The sequence below is a fragment of the Chiroxiphia lanceolata genome, chromosome 2 (assembly GCF_009829145.1).
Source record: "Chiroxiphia lanceolata isolate bChiLan1 chromosome 2, bChiLan1.pri, whole genome shotgun sequence".
NCBI classification, from domain to species: Eukaryota; Metazoa; Chordata; class Aves; order Passeriformes; family Pipridae; genus Chiroxiphia; species Chiroxiphia lanceolata.
The window spans coordinates 81,610,590-81,631,222 of record NC_045638.1 but is presented as its reverse complement, the minus strand read 5'-3'; the positions used below and the strand labels follow the sequence as shown (position 1 = coordinate 81,631,222).

General features: G+C 45.7%; 1 protein-coding gene across 1 annotated transcript in view; it reads left to right on the top strand.

The window, feature by feature from the left end:
• Window positions 1-20,405, top strand: part of AMOTL1 (angiomotin like 1) — a 57,153-nt gene extending 36,748 nt beyond the window's left edge. Inside the window, exons 7-13 of the mRNA XM_032678773.1 lie at window positions 2,285-2,430; window positions 8,484-8,633; window positions 12,146-12,336; window positions 13,636-13,761; window positions 15,213-15,439; window positions 16,150-16,419; window positions 17,389-20,405. Of these exons, the coding sequence (XP_032534664.1) occupies window positions 2,285-2,430; window positions 8,484-8,633; window positions 12,146-12,336; window positions 13,636-13,761; window positions 15,213-15,439; window positions 16,150-16,419; window positions 17,389-17,492 (1,214 nt within the window). The 3' untranslated portion in view covers window positions 17,493-20,405. The remainder of the gene's footprint in view (window positions 1-2,284; window positions 2,431-8,483; window positions 8,634-12,145; window positions 12,337-13,635; window positions 13,762-15,212; window positions 15,440-16,149; window positions 16,420-17,388) is intronic.
• The last annotated feature ends 228 nt before the right edge of the window (window positions 20,406-20,633 follow it).

The window sequence follows — 20,633 nt, the reverse complement described above, 5'->3', positions numbered from 1 at the left end:
AGAGAACCTAAGGTATGTTCAGCCAAGTTCCTTCTTCACTAAAAATTAATGCAAGTAACGCATTCATAAAATGTACCCCTAGCATTTTGAAGGCTGAAGCTGACGTGGAGAAGTGTTGGGAGCTGTTCAGGAAATTTTTCTTGCCAGCTTTCTAGTGGTGGTTATTTTGTGTATGGCATTATTTTCCTCCTTTGGGGGGATAGAAAGCATAATGCAGCAGGACAGGCTGAGTGCTTCAAGTTCCCTGAAAGGAAGTTGAAAGTGAAGATCCCAAGTCCTGTTTTGCTATGTGTTATCCCCATTTGTAATATGAAATATGGGTTTCAGATCTGGAGCAGAGCACGTGTGGTCCCAACACGAGATGGTTAAGTGCCATAGGGCTGAAATAGTATTCATCTTCCAGCTTCCTCACCCTCATATTAGCTCCTGGTTAATTTGCCCACATGTACACTTTTGCACAATAGATAATAATGTTTCTTCTGGTCAATCAGATTGAAGTAAATGTATTTGCATTGAAGGAAGAGGTCTGCATGTCCAATATAAAATTCCTTGCCAACAAGGGAAGATTAAGGCCACGTCTTACCAAGGCAGCCCACGGTGGCAGTCAGTGACGTGGTGTGCGCAGCACTCACTGGGCTTTGCTTGTGGGCTCTGCAGTGACCAGCATGCCGGTGTTGCTGCCAGCGTTTCTTGTTATGAGGTGCTGAATTCCTCCTTTAAGGGTAAATGGGAAGATGGCTGGGTGGCTTTTGCCTTGTTCCACGTGGCTCAGCTCATATACATCTGCCCTTGCTACAGACACCTACTGATGGTGTGGAAATTAAATCTCTTCTCATCCCACCTGACATTAAGGAAGAATGTGGCCTTGCTGGGGGTAGTTCAGGTCTGAAATTGACTGGTTTTGGCCATGTGACATTTTCTGACCGTTCTTGGGGCTTCCAGCTTGAGTGGTCACATTTGGGTGGGATGGGCTAGATGTTTAGGGCAGATTTTCCACATTTCAGTGTTTTTGGAGAAACTTTTCATTTCAGTTAAAAAATAATAAATTCTGTAATGCTGTGTTTTAAAAGTCAAAAATCAAAACAATGTTTAATTGATGCCAAATTAATTTTTGGAGGAAATTTTCCTTCCTGGAGGCTTTCCAAGTGCTCTATTTTTGTTGTCATTAAGAATGAAGGCCAGATTTTGAAATCTCATATTTCCCTGAATGAAACCTTGATCCCCTGCTTGGTCCAGTCATTAACTGTTTGCGTTCTGACATGGGGGATCCAGTGATTGGCCTGTGACACTCGTGTTCCCTGAAATGGCTTCTCAGCACTGTCAGGGCAGAAGCAGACGGAGCCAAGCATTTCCCCAGGCAACTTGCCAGTGAAGTCAATGGTGGGCCTGCAGTTTGTTGCTGAAGAAAATGATGTGAGCAAAGCTGACTGAATTTAGCCAGTTGTGTTTTTTTAACGTAGTTTTAAATCTTACCCAAAAAAGGGATGATTTTTTGGCACAAGTCTTGCTTGTGATGTGTTAAGGTGTTTAGTAGGAGAGGAGTGCTTATCACTGGATCCTTAGGTCATGCTGGTCTGGAAAGTTACCCCAGGCCCCTGTGGAGCTGAAATGTCTCCCACAGCCTCCATTTCTCTGCATGCCTAGAGGAAGCCTGTACAGATGCCTTCTATCTTACTCTTCCTTGATGCTTTCCCCTCTTTACATTTTCAGGCTGTCCAGCACAGATTGGTGTTTATTATTTGACTTTTCCACATTTTCTGTATGTCGTGATCTCTGTCTTTGCAAATAAAAAGGACCAGGCACAGCACAACCCACGTCCATGGGTCTGAGGTTTCTTGCCCATTGCAGAAGGGCAGCAGCATCCAAGCTGACAGCTACAAGCAACCCTTGACATAGGCTATTCTCAGGCAGGGCTTGGGTGTTGGGTGGGAAAGGAGTAGTTGGTGCAAGCCAAAATTTTGCTGGGCAATGTGCTGGCAGTTCAGCAGAATGGAAAGCTGTGAGGCAGTGCTCATGTCCACAAGCTCTGCTAGTGCAGATGCAGCCCAAGCTACCACTCGTCTCTGCTGCTGGTTGTCATGTAGGGCTGGGCACTGAGGGGCTGAGCCCTGGCAGTAGAAGTTCCTTGCCCGTTGTGCCTCAGCTCTGTGTTGTAATGGCCCTACTCGGTGCTGCTTCACGTAATTTTTGCTTTTCTAGGAAGGTGGCAGCTTACCTCTGGTATGTGATCTTGGGCCTGTGAGCTGTCCTTATGGAGTGGCTCTTGTTCTTGTCTTTCTTTCAGACAAAGAGCACTTGAAGGAGAAGGAAAAGTTGGAGATGGAGCTGGCAGCTGTGCGTTCTGCCAATGAGGACCAGCGGAGGCACATTGAAATCCTTGACCAGGCCCTAAACAATGCTCAAGCCAAGGTCATCAAACTGGAAGAGGAGGTGAGGCATGGACAACATTTCTGTGCTCTGAGGATAGATGTGGCTTGCAGTTAGGTCTTTCTCCATCCAAGTCCTGATCCTCTTCTAGCCACAGTGTGGTAGGTCTTCCTGTTTCGCTTGAATTGGCGCTCTTATAGAGAAAATGGGTAGTTATACAATACTGAGACAAGCAAGCAAAGGAGACCACAACCATAGACGTTTCCAGAGTAGAGCCTTCAACATGTAACCAGGAGCAAGACCAAACTCATTTAGTTAATTGATGGCTGAGGTAATGGTACAACTTAACAGAAAAAGCTAATTAAAAAACTCACCTGGGACTGTGATACAGACATGTGATGTTGGTGCATCCCATTTCTCTCCAGAGAATACCAGGAGGCTTTTGAGATGTGCACGGCAACACAGCAGTGTAGGGCTTGGTAACTTTACACCTTAAAAGGTCTGGCTGAAGGCAGACTGACCAGGATTTAGAGGTACAGAGAGCTAGAGGTTTTGTTTGAGAGCTGAAGAGAACCTGTCATACCATATCTCAATTTATTGTATTCCTTAAGGACCTTCAATCAGGAGGTATGGATTTAGTACCTAGTTCAAAGTCTACGCATTCTAGCAGACCAGGCAAGACTGTCAAAACAGGCCTTTTCGGCTCTAAAATGTCTGTCAATGGGACCAACAAAGAGGGAGACTGTTTTATGGGAAGTAAAAGAAACATAATCTTTACCATCTGAGTGGGCAGGTCACTGGTGAGGGAAAGGCCATTGGTGAACCTCTACCCTTGCAGATTTGATAGGGGTTCAGGCTTTGGCACAAACTGTTGGCACAATCTTGGGCAGGTCTGTTCTGCTTTAGAGCCTCATTTTCTGCCAGCACTCTCCCCAGGGTTGGCCAGAAGGGGAATCCACAGGACCCTGCTGAGTGCATGGATGCAAGGGGTCTTGTGAGGAGAAGGGAAAGCTTTTCTCAAACTTGTGCAAGTAACTTAGGTGCTGTTGTTTGCCTTGGAAAGATAAAGGGTGAATTGACCTCAGTGATATTTGAATGTTTCCTATCAGGGTATCCAGCAGACAGACCTCCTGTTAGGCTAACTAATGGTTCATTTGAGTCTGGAAGATTTATGGTACTATATGTAAGTGCTGAAGGCATTGTCTTTTTGTACATGATCATTAGACCATTCTGACTTCCTATTTAGAAACACTTTAAAAACTCCTTTTCCTCCAGTGGATACCCTCAGCAGCAAGAAGAGGATCACATTAAGTTTAACTGCTCCTTTGTTAGTTAGATTAAAGCCTGCTCACTGCCCTGGTGTATTTGGGGCAGTCCCTTTGGGGCAGCTGCAGGAGGCAGCATACCTTTAATCTGTACATGATTCACTTGACACTGTTTGGCTTAAAGGCAACTTGACGTTTTCTATTTGCATTTCGTTACAAAGTGGCTGAATAAGGGAATGTTTTAGGTGGCAACACATGCTCCTACAGCCATGACATCATGCAGAGGATGGGAAGAAATACATTTATCTCCTGTCTGCTCCATAGACTGTCAGTGTCATGTTGGCAGGTAACATTGATTTGCTGAGTACACACTAGTGAAGGCAGAAGCATAAATGCCGATTCCCACGCAGGTGGTGCAAGAATCTGCCTCGTGCCTGCTGGGTTGTAGTAAATATGTTTGCAGCCTTAGGGCTCTGTCTCTAAGAGCTTGGCGGTAGCCAGGTTTTTGTCTAGTCATCCAACATAAATGTACCTCTGCTGGATCCTGGATTGTGGACTGGCGGAGCTGAAGAGAGATTAAAGCTTCCCCTCTAGAGAGCTCCTAATCTCCTGCCAGGGTGTGGCAGATGTTATGGAGGTGGTAACTTCCTGCCTGGGGCACTGTAGATGTTACAGAGGGGGTAACCTCCTGCCCGGGGCATGATAGATCTTAGAGGTGACATATATGAAAGTGATGCAACAGTATTTACCAGAGTTTGTCTGACAGAGCCCTCAGCTGGGACAAACTCATGTTGACCTGATAGTTTTTAATTGCTTTTTTCATTCTAAGGGGAGTCCAAATGAATTTTAGCCCAGGTGCCATGTTTTAATTGTTCAAGGCAGTATCAGGCAGCTCGGGTGAAGTGCAGTTAATCTGAGGCTGCTGGCATGTGCCCAAGTGCCTGTGCTCCCTTTCCCTTGTTTTTGTCCTGTTTCATAGCTAAAGCAGAGCAACTTTTCAACAGTCTCCAGTGTTTCTGGGTCATAATTTGACATATGCAGCAGATATAGCTGTAGTATTAAACCTTCAAGTTAAACCAGGGATTTTTACTATAATTGGGAATATATTAAAGGAAACACAAAATCACTCAAATCCAATGACTTATTGTTAACAGAGCTCTAGCTCATGCACTGCTCGGTAAATCCACACAGATTTCTTCTATCACCAGAATGTAATTAAGTTTAACAGCTTTTTAGATCAAGCCTTGAGAAATAAGCAGTAGCTACTAAGTTGAATTAAGATAAGACAGTGTACTGTGTACATCTGCATTTTCCTGAATGCCTGCTAGTAGAAGGATTTAATTCAAAAATATGTAGGTGGCATTAACGCCACATGTCATTTAGAAGACTGCTGGTGGAATTGTGTTTTCTGGTCCATGCTTTGGATAGAAGACTGGATAATTGGAGAGGGTTCAGAAAACAGCTGTAGAATTTATTTGGGGCCCAGAAACTGTTCTTTGCTGTGAACAATTAAAGTGAAGAGGTGGTTGAGCTCCAGTCCATGCCCATGAGGATGAATCACAGAATGGATAAGGTTAAAAGGGACCACAGAAGGTCATCTGGTCCAACCTCCCTGCACAAGCAGGGTCATCGTAGAACACATGGCACAGGATTTCCTCCAGAAGGTTCTTAAGTATCTCCAGTGAGGAGACTACACAACCTCTCTGGGCAATCTGCTCCAATGCACAGTGACCCTCACAGTAAAGACGTTCTTCTCGTATTCAGCTGGAACTTCCTGTGCATCAGTTTCTGCCTATTGCCTCTTCTCCTATGGCTTGGCACCAAGAAGAGCCTGGCTCCATCCTCGTGACCCCCTCTCTTCAGATACTTATAGACATTGATGAGGTCCATTCGCAGTCATCTCTTCTTGAGGCTGAACAGCTCCAGCTCCCTCAGCTATTTCTTGTAAGAGAGATGCTCCAGTCCCTTAATCATCTTTGTAGCCTTCCACTGGACCTGCTCCAAGAGCTCCATGTCTCTCTTGTACTGAGGAGCCCAGAACTGGACATAGTGCTCCAGATGTGCCTCACCAGGGCTGAGTAGAGGGGCAGGATCACCTCCCTCTACCTGCAGGCAATGCTCTTCTTAATGCATCCCCGGATTCCATTGACTGCCTTGGCCATAAGGACACACAGCTGGCTCATGGACAACTAGTTGTCCACCAGGACCCCCAGGTGCTTCTCCACAGAGCTGCTTTCCAGCAGGTCAGTCCCCAGACTGTGCTGGTGCATGGGGTTATTCTTCCCCAGGTGCAGGACCCTGTCATGCCTTTGTCATATTTCAGACCATTCTTCTCTGACCATCTCTCCAACCTGTTGAGGTCCTTCTGAAGGGCTGCAGAGACCTCTGGGGTATTGGCCACTCCTCCCAGCTTTGTGTTGTCAGTGAACTTGCTGAGAAGGCATCAGCCCCTTCATCCAAGTCACTGATGAATAAGTTAAACAATACTGGGCCCAGTATTGAACCCTGGAGGACACCACTACTGACAGGTCTCCAAACAGACTTTGTGCCACTAATTATGACCCTCTGGGATCTGCCTTCAGCCAGTTCTCAATCCACATCACTGTCCACTCATCCAGTCCACACTTCCTGAGTTTACCTCTGAGGATATTGTGAGAGACAAGTGTCAAAGGCCTTGCTGAAGTTGAGGCAGACAATATCCACTGCTCTCCCTTCATCCATCCAGGGATGGATGAAGAAGGGATTGCTGTCAGACATTAAACTTTGCTATATAACTACATAAAAAGAAATAATGAGATGCAGTGTTTGGGGGCTGCAGCTGAGCAAATCAGGCTTGAAATAAAGAGTTAGAGTAATGAACACTGAAACAACCTACTTAGGTGATAGTGGGTTCTCCATCTCTGTAAGAGTCTTTCACTCGAATCTCGTACTATAGAATTCTGTTGCTCAAACTGGAGTCACATTTCTAGTGTAGATATTTTTCCAAGACCTACTCATCTTTACTCAGATTTATTTGCTTGGATCATCCCTTTTTTTTAGCCTTAGCTCTTCTTCATCTTGATTTTTCTAATCCCTGGGACAAGGGCATTGTTCAGGCAAGTTTGCTGATCTTGTGAATAAGAGAATTGTTTAATTAAATGCTTCTCGCTCTAGCAGATCACAGTTTGGAAACAGAACAAGAAGTAATTTGCTTAAGTTGCGTAAGAGAAATCCAGATTAGGCATTAGGGTAAAAGTTTTCTGGCGGGATAGGTGGTGGAGTCCCTACCCCTGGGGGATTTTGTAAACTGATTGTATAGACATGTGCCAGGTTTTAGGTACAGTTGATCCTACTTTGCAGCAGGAAGATGGACTGGTACCTCTCCAGGTGCCATCCAGCTTTTTTTTATTGTAGTCTATGTGTCTGTGAGGTGTTAGAGCTTAGTATCACATATCTCTGATTGTAGTCCCTCCTTCCTTATGGATACACGCTTCACTGACAACCCATTAATTCAAATAGCAACATTTTGTACTTAATTTTTTTAATGCATGGGTGATTGTTTTGCTTATAAATCTACACGCAGGATAGAAAAGTCAAGAATTGGCTCAAAAATCTCCCTGTAAATTTATGAATGTGAGAACTGTCTTGTTGCCTATCTCCTACAAAATTGTTTTCGAAAGCAGAGGACACATGAGCATCACTTCACCCACATGGGCAGAGGTGCACTGATGTGCGACTGTGTGAACCCTGGGGCTCAGAGGGCTGCTCCAAAGCCAAATTGTGGCTGCTGTGATACAGATGGACCCTGCAGCTTCTGGCAGGACGTGGGAGAGCAGATGAGGGACACTGAGGAGCTCCCTACCCCCCTCCAATCCCTGCTGCTGTGGCTGGGAGGCGACACAAACACCTTCCTACTGCCAAAATTGCACATTCAGCAAGAAGCCACTGCTGTGTCTGTCTTGCCAAGTCGTGAGCTCCTGAGGAATGCAGTCTTCGTGCTGTTGCCAGAGACTAGGGGGGATTATAATCTCATTAATTTTCATGAAACGCCTAGGGAGCTGTAAGCATTAGCCTGGATTGCAACAGAGCTAGAGAGGTCACACTGCCAGTTGTTGGCTCTGCCTGGTGAGGTTTGTTTAGGCCAAGCTTTGCTTTTGCTGCGAACAAGCTTGTATTTCACTTCACCTGTGACATGGATGGATTTAGGGTGGCAGAAGAGGAATTCATACCTCTTTTGGGGTATGCTTCTTGAGCAATCTCTGGCTGTAAAACCCTGTATTGGAAAATCCTTGTGTCATATTTACTCCTTCAGTAATTGCATTATATATGTAACAAGGGCCCAGCTTCAGCTGCCAGGACATCTACAGATCAATATGGACAAGACTGTGAGCAGGGTAGAGCAGATGGAGCACTTCTGACTGCTGGCACTCTGTTTGTTCCACATGTGTTGAACAAATATGCAGAACTGAAAAAAACCCCCTCTCTGTTCAGGTGCAGGCAATGTGCCAAATGTCACCAGTCGGTTAAACCCACCGGGATTTCTCTTAACTGGGTCCAACCTCTGTGTTTGCACAAAGAGTATCCACCAATGTGATATCTCTTGCTTAGAAATGGCCAGGGGGGTTCATGGTTAACAGATTCCCAGTGGTTGGAAGGTCTGGGCAGCATTCCCTCCTAAAGGGGTAGCACTACCCCAGCAATGCCTACTGTGCATATTCCCCATTCATCAAAGAGGCACCATGCTTCCCCTAGGGAAACTCTCAGAAGCAAATGGCTGGAGCCCAGTGCATGCCTGCAAGTGCACAGGGGTCCCAGCAGCCCAGGGTGGGGGTGCAGGGCCCTCCAGCACTGCTGACCCCCTGTACCCCACAGCTGCGCAGGAAACAGGCCTATGTGGAGAAGGTGGAAAAGCTGCAGCAGGCGCTGACACAGCTGCAGGCAGCCTGCGAGAAGAGGGAGCAGATGGAGCGGCGGCTGCGCACACGCCTGGAGCGGGAGCTGGACTCACTGAGGATGCAGCAGGTGAGGACGGGGTGGTCTGTGCAGTACCCCAGCACAGGGCCTTCGATGTTGGTTTTAAAGAGGGACGGTCACTTGCAGGCCTGCTAGCTGCTACCTTGCTTTTGGGTTCAGGTTGTTGGGCTTTCCTCCCAAACCATTCCTTTGGATGGGGTTGTGGATCAAGTGTTCGAGGTCATGTTGCATGGGGCTTTGAGACACTTGATCTCGTGAAGTTTTGCCTGCCCATGATGAAGGGACTGGATTTAGAATATCTTTGAAGGTCCCTTCCAAACCCAACCACTCTATGATTCTTACTCCTGATCTTCAGCAGAGGATGGGGCAGCTCTGCTGTGGGGCTGCTGGACACGGACAAGCCCTGCCTGCTGCAGGGCTGAGAGGTCCTGGTTCCCCTGCCCAAGGGCAGGCAGGGCTCTACCCTTGCATGGGGAAAACATCCTTCCAGGTTTCTCTCCAGCAATGACATATTGTGCAAAATCAGCTCCCCACAGAAGAAGGAGAGGAAAGGTACAGTACACGTGGGTGTGAGATTTAGCCCACAGGTTTTGGCTGGTCTTTCATTGAAAAAGCAGGGTGGGATTATGTGGGATTTGGTAGGAGCAGGACCTTGGGCCATACTTGTTCTGTGCAAAGCTTGATGTATGTGGTTCACAGAAACCTCAGTCCATGACAGATCTGGAGGCAAATAGTATAATCTTCAGACAATAAATTTATTTATCAGTCCAGTCCAGAATGGGCTATAAGTGTAGATTTGCCTTTCTCTGTGTGTCCCCTTGGTTTTTGGCAGCCCTGTGTCCTTAGAGGGGTAGTGTTATGCTTGTATTTTATGCACAATCATTCCTTTGTTATAACTCCTCCATCCCTAAGTCCCAAATTCCAGTCACCTGTGAAAAGGAAAATAAAAAAAGCATAAGGAGGTTGCAGGAAGAATTGTCAGGCTGCAGCCCACACTGAGTGTCAAATACATGGGCACTGGCTCAGGAGGAGAGCGAGCAGATGTGCTAAATGTATCAAACTACAGCTTGGGGAAGAACCAGCAACATAAGCAAAGCATGATGCTCTTGCAGTTCTGAAGGGCTCACTCATATCTGTCATCGCAGGCATCTGCTGCTATAACCTTTACTTATTTATAAGGCATTAGTGGAAACCAAAGCAGCTGTTACACAGAGCTTGTGCTGCCAGAAAGCAGAGGGGCTGATCCTGCCAACAGGATGGGATTGGGAAATAGCTCTACAGTGAGTGTCAGTGGTTTGCAGAGTCATCAGATGGCCAGACCTGAGAGCATCCCCTTCTTGCCAGCAGCCCCAGGGCAGGGTAGATCCCCCCAGAACCCTTCTGCTCTCACTGCTGGTCCCTGGAGACCCTTCTCATTCATCTCGACTCTTCCATGCTGCCATCTAAGTGTAAGTCTTTCTTGCCCTGTCCACCATGGGCTTGCTGTTCAAGTCTTGTTCCAGTGGCTCTTCTCAGTTCCCCCTTAGCCAGCTTTCCTCCAGTTTAACAAAGGAATTACTTGGGGTATGACATGCTAATGCTGGTGTAGATGAAAGAACACTTGAGAAACGTAAAATTAAAATTCAAGCGAAGATAAAACTAGAACTAAGAAAGGCTAGAATATAGGGACAAGTTGATATATAAAGTAACTTGGGATGGACTGTTGCTGAAGTCCTTGTCTTGGGAGTTCAGGCTACATTGTTCATTTTGGCAGAAAATTCCTCTGTAACTTACAGATTCCTTAATTTTTAAATTTTTTTGGCATTGTAACTAGCATTTGGATTTTGGGTTGACGCAGCTCTCAAATGCCTGTACCCATTCTGTCTTAGTAAGTTTTAAGAGGAAAGATACTCTAACTTCTTTTCTCACCTGTCAGCTTTGAGAGGAGACTTTGGGGGTTTTTTTACTATTGTTATTTATACTTTTCGTTTATGAGCCACAATGCTGCAATGAATCATGTGGCATCAAAATGCCCCAGCTTTTTGCTTCAGAGCTGTCTTCTCTGAGCTATTAAAATTATAGCCACTGAGACATGTTCTCATTGCAGAGAAAAAAAGGGGATTTTTTTCCCACTTTTAATAGAGTCAGCAGAAGAGATACAAGGAGACACTGAGGCAGAATCTATTCTATCCCTGGCTTGCTGGTAGCTGAGTCCAAATGGCAAATCTTCATTATCACTGATGAAACAGTTGGACCCAAAAAACAATCCCTTTGAGGCTGAGCACGCAGGGCTGGCAGAGCTTTTGACTCAGAAGACGACAGGCATCCATGATGTCCCAAGCTGCCATTTGTAGACCAGGACCATGCTTCTAAAATGTTACCTTTCTGCTAGAGATTTGACAATATTTTTGCAGGAGCAGAGTCACAGCCATTGCTCCCAAGGGCCACTCCATATTGCATTTCCAGAAAGCAGCTTCCAAACACATTGTTACTGCACCAGAGGCAAAGGCTGCAGCCTTTCCCTAGTATCTCTAGTTTCTTGTAAGCAGGAGATAAGTGTCTAGAAGAAGGAAATGTAGGTTCGAAAATGGAAATGGTTGCTGCAGCCCGCACTGCAGTGTGATGGTACAGGTCCACCAGTGCACATTCATGATGTAGCATGCATGAGAAACCAGCGGTCCTGTGACACTATTTCCAGTTTAGCACAATACTGTGCACCATGCAGTGTAACAAATCTCTTGTATTTTTTATTTTAAAATTCATTTATTTCTGCTGAGTTCTCCCAGAGCTTCACACCTTTCCCCTTGGCATGTGCTCATCCCTCTCCTGAGCTGAGGACCTAATCTCCATCTGCCTCCACTCTCTCTGTGCAGTGAGAGAAGCTCAGGGCAGCTACCCATGCTGCTTAGGTGACTTAATTAAGTGCTGTAACTGGGTGGGATAAATCCTGCCTGGGTAAGCGCTTTCCTTTCAGTGTGGATGCAAAGAGTTACTCAGCCACTGCTACTTGTCAGCATCCCATAGGAGCCACCCCACGGTGCCTCTGATCAGAAACTTGGCTGCTACACTGCAGAAAGCATCTCTTGAGGGCACATGAGAACTAATGTGCCAGAAGAGGCTGGTGTAAATGCATGTGGGGTATTTTCCCAGATGCTGTTGTAAATGGGTTACATGTCACTTTCTTTCAGCTTTTATATATAGGTAGAAACTGACTGTCCATAGTGAGCACTGCTCAGCCATGGGATGAAGTCGCAGTAAGAAAAATATCTTTCAAAGCTTCGTTGCTTCTTTTTCCAACCAGCTTCTTTTCCTGTTTTTTCCTTGGTGTGGGGTATTCCATAAATCCCTGCAGATCCAGGGAGCAGCCTGTCAGCATGGCCTGGGGAGACATGTGCTGGGGTTGCACATATGTTCAATTTTCCTGTTCTCCTGCAGGCTAAGGGGTTTAGCCTGGGGTTTCCACCTGCCCCTGTCAAAAGACATGGGGATGTCTTCACATGCTCCATGGAATTGGGGAAAAACAAGTCAGCAACTCCCATGCTTGGCAGGGGATGAATGTCTGTTGCTCTTTCCAATGACAGAGGCAGGGCAGCTACCAGGCAAGCACCCTCCCGGAGCACAATGCCCCAGCCCTGATGGAGCTGGTGCGGGAGAAGGAGGAGAGGATCCTGGCCCTGGAAGCTGACATGACCAAATGGGAGCAGAAGTACCTGGAGGAGAGTACGATCCGGCACTTTGCCATGAATGCTGCAGCCACAGCTGCAACGGAGAGGTAAGATGACCTTGCTGTAAGCAGGCAGCTCTCTTCACCATGGAAAGTATGGGGAAACAATACAAAGTGGATATTTTCTTAAGGCTGGGTGCTGCTTGCCTTTCCCTGCTGAGTTGCGCCACCAGGGTTAATGCACCTCTCTGTGGTATCATGCCAGTGAGATACAATATTCGGTTAAGACAGGATTTATTCTTCTGACTAGGTCCAAAAGTTTATCAGGTCTAAGCGCCTGATTCAAGCAATAGCCTCAATGGCAAAGTCTCAGGGTGCCAAATTACACAGGACAGGTGAGGCAGCTCCTCCCAACACATCAATGGAGTGAGAAGGGACTGTTGGTATATGGCTGCATCCATTCCACGGCCTGCAATGCAGTTCTTTAACCTGTTATGAGGGAAATTTTGTGGCCTAAATCCCCTCTTTCACTGCTTCATTAATCTTCAAACTAAAATGGTTTTCCTGATAGCTGAGCTAAACTTCTATACTGCAAATTACCTCCATTGATTCTTGTCCTTCCCAGGTGTACACGATGACAAACAGATCACTGTTGATGTTCAAACAGTCCTGTAAATATTGGAAAACAGATATTCCTTCTTATATCTTCCCTGGTCTGAACTAACTTACTTCCTTCAGCCGTTCCTGACATGTCCTAGTGTAAACCCTTTCCCATTCACATTGCATTTGTCTGGACTATCTGTCTCCAGTTTGTCTGTGTCAAAGCATGGTGCCCAAAAGCACAAAAGGCAGTGAGACTTTCCAATGATCAGGAGGATGGAATAATTAACTTCTGCCCCCAGTTTCTTAGAAACCAAATCCTCAGAAATTATCCTAAGAAGAGTTTTTCCTTCGAAATAAGTTTTAAATGCATGACTCAGGATGGTCCTTTCCTTTTGCACTTCAGTTTAGGCAGCAATTGCCATGGTTTTTTTCAACTGGCAAAGTGTAGAGCTTTGTTGCTAGTTTGCAACGTAGTCTTGCTGACTTGGGACCCAGTGAGTGAGTCTCTCTGATGTCTGACCATGTCCCTCAGGATGGTTGTTAGCCCTGCATGGGTCACCCATGATTTCAGCGTGCTCTCTCTTCCTTCAACCCAGTTAATGGCATTAATGACCAAACCCAAGCCAAGAGTAGCCTGCAGCAGGATGACCCAGTGCCAGATAGCCCTCCACTTGACAGGCAGCCATCGCTAGCTTGCTCTTTGAACGTGGGTTTGGGGTTTTCTTTGCAAGTGCCAATCTCACTTGCAAAAGCCACCCTCACAGTCTCAGGAGCCTGACTCACTGTGGTGACCCTCTTTGCCAGGGATGCCTCAGCCCCAAGCCACTCACGCAATGGCAGCTACGGCGAGATGGCGTTGGAGGTGCGGGGCTGGCAGGAAGAGGAGGAGGTCGTGCAAGCCAACCGGCGCTGCCAGGACATGGAGTACACGTAAGGGGACCTTGTGCCATACCTGCTTGCTGTGGTGTTTGGGCTGGGTTCAGATAAACCAGGATGCCCTTATGTTTCTTCCTGCATACCTGGAAAGGATGGGCTTAGCTTTACGTTGACTTAGTTTTGCTCTTCAGTGTTAAAGCAGGGATTAAAGGGTTGTTGTCGTTAGATAACTTCCTTCCTAACTTCCTGTGACAAAACTGACATTCTTACCAAACAGAAGCTGTTCTACGATTAGAAGTAGGTTGGCATATAAGGCAGCTGAGTGCTTGTTTAATCTCTGTGAAAATCCCCCTCTGGAAGCAGGAACATCTGGCCATAAAAGCTGAAGTTGTAATCCCACTCATTTGTAATCAGCAACATGAGGGCATTCCTTTGCCTTGCTCTTCGCTCCTTGCCTGCTTGTTGCTCTTTCTAGATACACTCAGTTTTCCACATTCAGGTTGTTTCTTCAGTGTTGGCTTCCCCAGAAAAACACAAGTCTGCAGACACTTTAATAAAAAAGGTGTATTTGTTGCTTGTGGAAAATGTCAGTGATTGTTTTTACTGGGTTTGGTTTTTGTTTTCCGCTCACAGATGTAAGATAATCCTGCTTCCAGGGAAGTAGTAGAGTTTTGCCATTGACTTAATTAAAGATAGATTAGCATCTTGTGTTTTCATTGCAAATTAGACATCTGATTATGAAAACTAATGCCAACATGAAGTTACTATCTGTCTCCTTTGTATATATAGGTGTTCCAAATGTGGCATTTTAGCTTTCACTGCTGCACAAAAGCTATGCAGATGCATTGTACTATATATTGTACAGCACAGTCAAGCTATCATCTGACTATCATAGTGTACGGGAGTTTTTTTAAATATAGTTTTGTAGTCTTTCAGTATGATTTGGTGCTAATCATTCCTGGAGAAAAGTCTCAGATAATCCTGGTTTTGAGTGATTTGAGTCTTCAGGGTCTGTATGAGAGAAGTAGTGAGCTTTGCTCAGCTCTGCACACCATGTGCTGATTATTTCTGCAGCAGTGAGGGATAAGCAAGAGCCCAGCCTAGCTGTTAGATAAATCAAAGGGATTTTGATTTATCAAAAATCTCGCTTCAGCAGGCCTTTACTCCAGCTGACAACAATTGTGGTGAAGGTAGCAACCTGCAGCCCAGTTAGGATACTGCCCTCATTGCTCCTACTGGAGCATTGATAAAGCGACAGCATAGATGAGTTCAGTTAACCTTGCAGAAAAGTTTTGCCTTAATAGCTAGAAATGCTGTCTGTTTTGAAGTGCATGGTTATCCTTGGAGGAACTGCTGGGAGCTACCTTGTCCAAGTAGCTCAAAAGCAGATGGGACAGAGCAGCAGGGCATGTACCTTGGGACCTCCCCGCTGCCCCAGGGTGCGGAGCCTTGCTCATATGAATGCCTTTTCCATTCCCGTAAGCAGAGTGTTCATATTTTGCCAGAATAAAGAATCTCCATGCCAAAATTATTGAGAAGGATGCCATGATCAAGGTCCTTCAGCAACGGTCACGAAAAGATCCAGGGAAAGCTGACAGTGCCAGCCTGCGACCAGCTCGGTCTGTCCCCTCCATCGCCGCTGCTACGGGGGTGCATTCACGCCAGACCTCGCTCACCAGCAGCCAGATAGCTGAGGAGAGGAAGGAAGAGAAGCTCTGGAAGGGAAGCATAGGTGAGTTCAGCTTTTGTTTAAATTTTGGCTCATCCATCACTTCATCCTGATCCTTCTGCTTGAGCTTAGCAAAAGTGCCTCAGCACACATTGCCTTGACAGCAGATTACTTTCCATGGTAGAACGTGTGTCCTTGTGCTTAAGTAAAAAATAGTCAGTTTTAAACCTTGCATTGTATCTTAATTATACTTTTAATTGTATTAAATAATTCTGCATTGATAACAGAAAGCCAGAGTTGAAAGAAGTCCTCCCAGATACAAAAACATAATGTTTACAACTTTTTGGGAGTAAATAACAAGTTTGGGCTATTAAAAAAAGCCTGATTAAAGTTAATCAAGAGGGTGAGCATCCATGTGTGTAGGACTGCATGATATGGCAGCTGAATGGGAAAATGAGTGCAGTACTACCTGTGGTTTGGGGCTGCATAGGATCAATGTGTGGAGGTGTGCAAGGATGTGCCTGGAGTAAGTGCCACTGGGATGAATGTGCAGAGGGGAACACAGGAAGGGGAACCTGCTTTCAAAAAGCTATTTGTAGGGAAGTACTATATGTATGTCAGAAAAAGAGCAACAGATAGCATCAAGGGTAAAAGCTAATCCAAGCTAAGGGTCTGGAGACATACCCAGACCAGCACCTTGTAGCTAAGGGGTGGAGCAAAGGCACAGCACTTGCATTTGAGCCAGCATGTGACTGACCTCTATGTGATTTCAGGGCTGCTCTTGGGGAAGGAGCACCATGACCACCCACCAGGCCCCTCACTGCCTCCTCCTCTGCCCTCCTTGTCGTGCATGCCTGTCCCAGTGCCGGCAGCCTCCCACGCGAAGACGGCCAGCAAAGACAGCAGCACCCAGACGGACAAAGCTGCCGAGCTCTTCTGGCCCGGCACTGCCTCCTTCCCCGGCCGGGGACGGCTGGGTACCACCCCGTCACACAGCCCAGCTCCACGGGCCCCGGGGACACGAGTGGCCTGCGAGAAGCTGGGTGAGCTCTGCCAGATCCCCATGTCAGTGCAAAATGTCAGCACCCCCCAGGCTGTCAGCAGATCCCCAGAGACACCCCAGTGTTGATGGCGTGTGTATGTGTGTGATGCTATTACAGTTTGTTAGGCGGAGTGGAGGTTTCTCCAGGGAAACTAAAATTATGTAGAGGGAACTTTCCAAGGCTGCCCAGTCTGGCTTTGCAGAGCTTCATGCTCAACAGCTTCTGTAAAGCTCCACTCACCTGTGGCAGGCAGAGTTTGCAGCAAATGCAATTATTCATGCTGCCAGATATAAAATTGCCGAGTTTCATGCCTTGAAAACACTCCACACCTGCTCACATACTCAGACTCTTCTTTTTTTTCTCAACTAAACCATGGTTAGTGAAAGTACCATTTTCTCCCTAATTTTTAAAGGGAAGCTGGAGGGAATAGTATGGAGAAAGTGGAGATCTTGTTTTAGGGAGGATAAAAAAATAAAATTTTAATTATTTTTGAAAGGTGGAAACTGCTGGTTTGCTGCCCTAACGAAGGAGATATCTCTTTTGTGCATGTTATTTTGAAAATATCCATTTCCTACACATTCATCTCCTCTGAAAAGCAAGCTTTTAATCTAAAAACATGCCATGTATCATTAGAGGGCTGACTGTCACTGAACCAGATGATCGTTAAGGTTCCTTCCAACCCAGACCATTCTATGATTTTAATTAAAGAGGTACTTTGGTCTGTATCTCTTAAATACCATCTTTGTGCCTGCCCTTGAGGTCTGTGTACACTGACACACCTGCTCTCATTGTGCAGGGAATTAAGCATTACATATTCTCAGTGTCCTGAACAAATTGGGTTTCAGGATGTAGGACGTACAGTTAGGACATGCCCCACCTTTGCTTCCCCAAAAATGGGTTGATACTTGCTTTGAACAACTTGCTGTTGAATTTGAGCTGAAGACCAACTTTCCCTTCTTTCCATTTCAGAGAGCTCCAGCCACACGAAGCTGCCTGACAGCAAAGGCAGAGTGAGCAGCTTGCTCCACAAGCCTGAGTTTCCAGATCAGGACATGATGGAAGTCCTCATCTGAGCAGAGGACAGCGTCTCTGGGGTTTTGTGTGTGTACAGCCAGGTCCAAGATGGTCCTCAGTGTGCCAGCCTTGAAAACTAACCCTTACAGTTTGAAGGAAGATAAAGTTTTTGCCCAAAATGAAGCTTGAGTCTGTTATGTGTAGACTTTGGACCAGGCGAGAAGTCAAGAGCGCTGAAGAGGAGCGATGAAATGAATGTCTGGGATTTTCTAAACAGAGAGAGGCATTGAAAATGGAAGATCGTGTGAGAAGGGGATCATTGAGGCAAAAAGAAACTGGGTTTTCTGGCATAAAGAGAAAGTAGTGAAGTTAAAGACTGGTTGCACACTGCCGCTCTGTTTTCCTACCTCTCTGCAGCCAGGACAGGGAGTGAAATCCTGTCTCCTTTGAGGCCAGAGGGAGTTTCTGAGTAATGCAGGAAAAACTTGCATCTTCCTCAGTATCAATGCATTTCTCAAAAAGTTTCAAAGTCTCAAAAATTTCACTGCCTAGTTTTTGTGAATAATTGGTCTATAGGTGTACACGGCAGGTTCTTCTAAGTATTTATTTGAAGTGGCATGGTATGGTTTTCCTGGGCAGGCAAGTCAGGTGCCTCTTTCCTGGCTGGACAAGTGTTGCTCTTGTAGCTGGATTTACAGCGCAAATATTCATGTCTTGCAATCTCAGAGCTTGCTGAGACTTCTTTTTTTGGTAGGAGCAGTTGTTGGCTGGAATTCTCATGGAGGATAAATGTAGGGGGGGGGGGGGGGGGGGGGGAGCATGCTGAAGCAATCCGTGTTGTAACCATAGGAAGGTTTCAAGAGGGAAAGTTACGGGAGGATTCCAACAGCTCCCTAAAGGGCTGTGCACTACAGAGTTCCTTCAGAGGGGGGCTGCGTGGTTGTGTTTTCAGAGGTGTTAAGTGCATGAAATCAGAAGATGCCTCTTAATGTGCGCTGGTTCATAGTATTAGAAGAATCAGTGTGCTTGTGGTAAGATTTTTCCTTATTTTCAATGCCTACAGCCAAATCCTACTTTTCTTGACCATACAAACCTGCTGTTCAAGCTGATGTGGGACTGGGCATTAAGAGGTGTGGAATTAGGCCAGGAAGGCTTTAACTGCAAAGCAGTATGTGACCATCATGGATTTTCTGTGCTGAGCTGAGGTTTCTTTTCTCCTTATTTTACCTAGGATGGAACATTTCTCATTTTCAGCTTTGTCTCTTAGTACGAGGTGGTGACTGACTGTAAGGCAGTCAACTCACCAGCTGTGTTGATCATGGCATACCATTCGCTTTGTGCATTGCACATGCTGATAGGGAAATTTTCCTCTGTGAGGTATTTTTGTATTGGCTTTGCAGTTCCTGAACCTTGTGGTGCACCGTAATGACTTTAAGAAGAACTTGGCTTTGGGAAAAAGGGTGATGGGATTTAATGTGAAGCTGCCTAGAGTGGAAGAGTGATGGGTGCTAGAAGTAATCGTGTGCTCAGGGCTGGCTCAAGATCACCCCTTCCTGTAGGTATCAAATCATAGCCCTTGACCGTGAGAACACCAGGCATTTTAAACTCTGCTTTTGCTGAAAACTGAAGACCTTGCGAACTCAAAGCCTGCACGGGCAAGAGCCTTGTGGTCAATACTGCCTGGCTGATACCTTCCTTTTTTAAAGAAAAAACCTGCTATGTTAAAGCTATGCACTTATTTTTGTGTGTACATAGAATTAGACACATGTTGTTGTCACTCTCTTTCTGATTTTTGCACTTGTTAAATGCAGTAGTGGTAGGTAGGTTGTGTGGGCAAGCGAACTGTGTGTTTTAAGTATTAGCAGCTTTGCATTATGAAACCAAATGTGTAAAACCCTTGGAAGATGTTATGCAGCTTAATATATGCCTTGTAAGATAATTTTATTTTTTTCCCTAAAGTTAATTTAAACGTTGTAATTGTTTGCATCAAAGCCAGGCCTGCACGTGACATCACTGCTGACCCACCTCTGTGGCCCTTCCTCAAGTGTCTGTGGTAGGACTGGGGTGGGAGGAAGACAAAGCAAGGGAATACAAGTAAAGTGTTTGTGAATATTTAATTTCATCATTTTTTTATCCAAGAAATAAGGATACCCACGTGCTTGTAAGTCCCTAAGCATTTTATTGCCAGCTGTATTATTTCTTTTGATGAAACTGTTCAATAAGTTGTGTGCAGGCGGACAGGGAGGCGTCCAGCAGAAACACTGTTGGATCAGCATGCATGATAAGGCTTTCAGTTATGTTTGGTAGTGGTTCTGCTCAGCTTCTCCAAGGCAGCTAGAGTACAGAATTCCTCCTTCTCCTTGTGGAGACCACAATACCTCCAGTTTCCAAAGCTGTGTTTACAACTGATCGTGCCCCAAGTTCATGGTTACATATAGGAAACTGTTAGATACTGTGGTGTAGGCAACTCTTGTTGTAGGCAACAGCTTAAATAACCCAAAGGTTCATTCTCCTCAATTGTGTTGAACTCAAGAGATGTCAGTTTTCCTGGGGGGAAGGTCTGGAGGAGCAGCAGGTTGCCTCCCAGCCTGAGCACTAGCAGGACTCGTGTGGAGTACTACTGCCATAGATCAGACCCTCTCAGCAGAGCGGTACAGTTCCATTTGTGCTGATTTTCCCAGCTCTTTGAACTGTTTTGTGGTTTTGGGAAACTGTGCTGTAGCCATTCCAGGTGACGTTGGTAACTAGTTGTAAAATACTGTCATTTTTTATTGTCGTTGGTTGTATAGAGAAGTTTGTGTACAGTGTTGTACAGCTGGAGGGTTATTTGTACATAGGGGGGAAATTAAGAACGTTATGTGTCACCCCCAGCAAATGTTGATATTGTTGGTCAGCCAAAGATTTCTTATTCTTTGCTGTTTAAACTTGTGCCTTACTATTGTATATAATAAATGTATAAACATGTTTATTTTCTCACTTTTCCAGTGTGAATATATTCAGACTACAAGAAGAAAGACCTTTTAAAACAATTCTCTAAGCTTTGCACACAATGTGCTAAGACAAAGTGAGGATACCGTGGGGACTTAAAGGTTGCATCTCCTGTTTTTCACCATTGTTAATGGAAGGCCCCACAGCAAGTGCCACCAGTGGGTGTATGTGGGCATGAAATCAGTGGGTCTCCAAAGCAGAAGATCAAACTG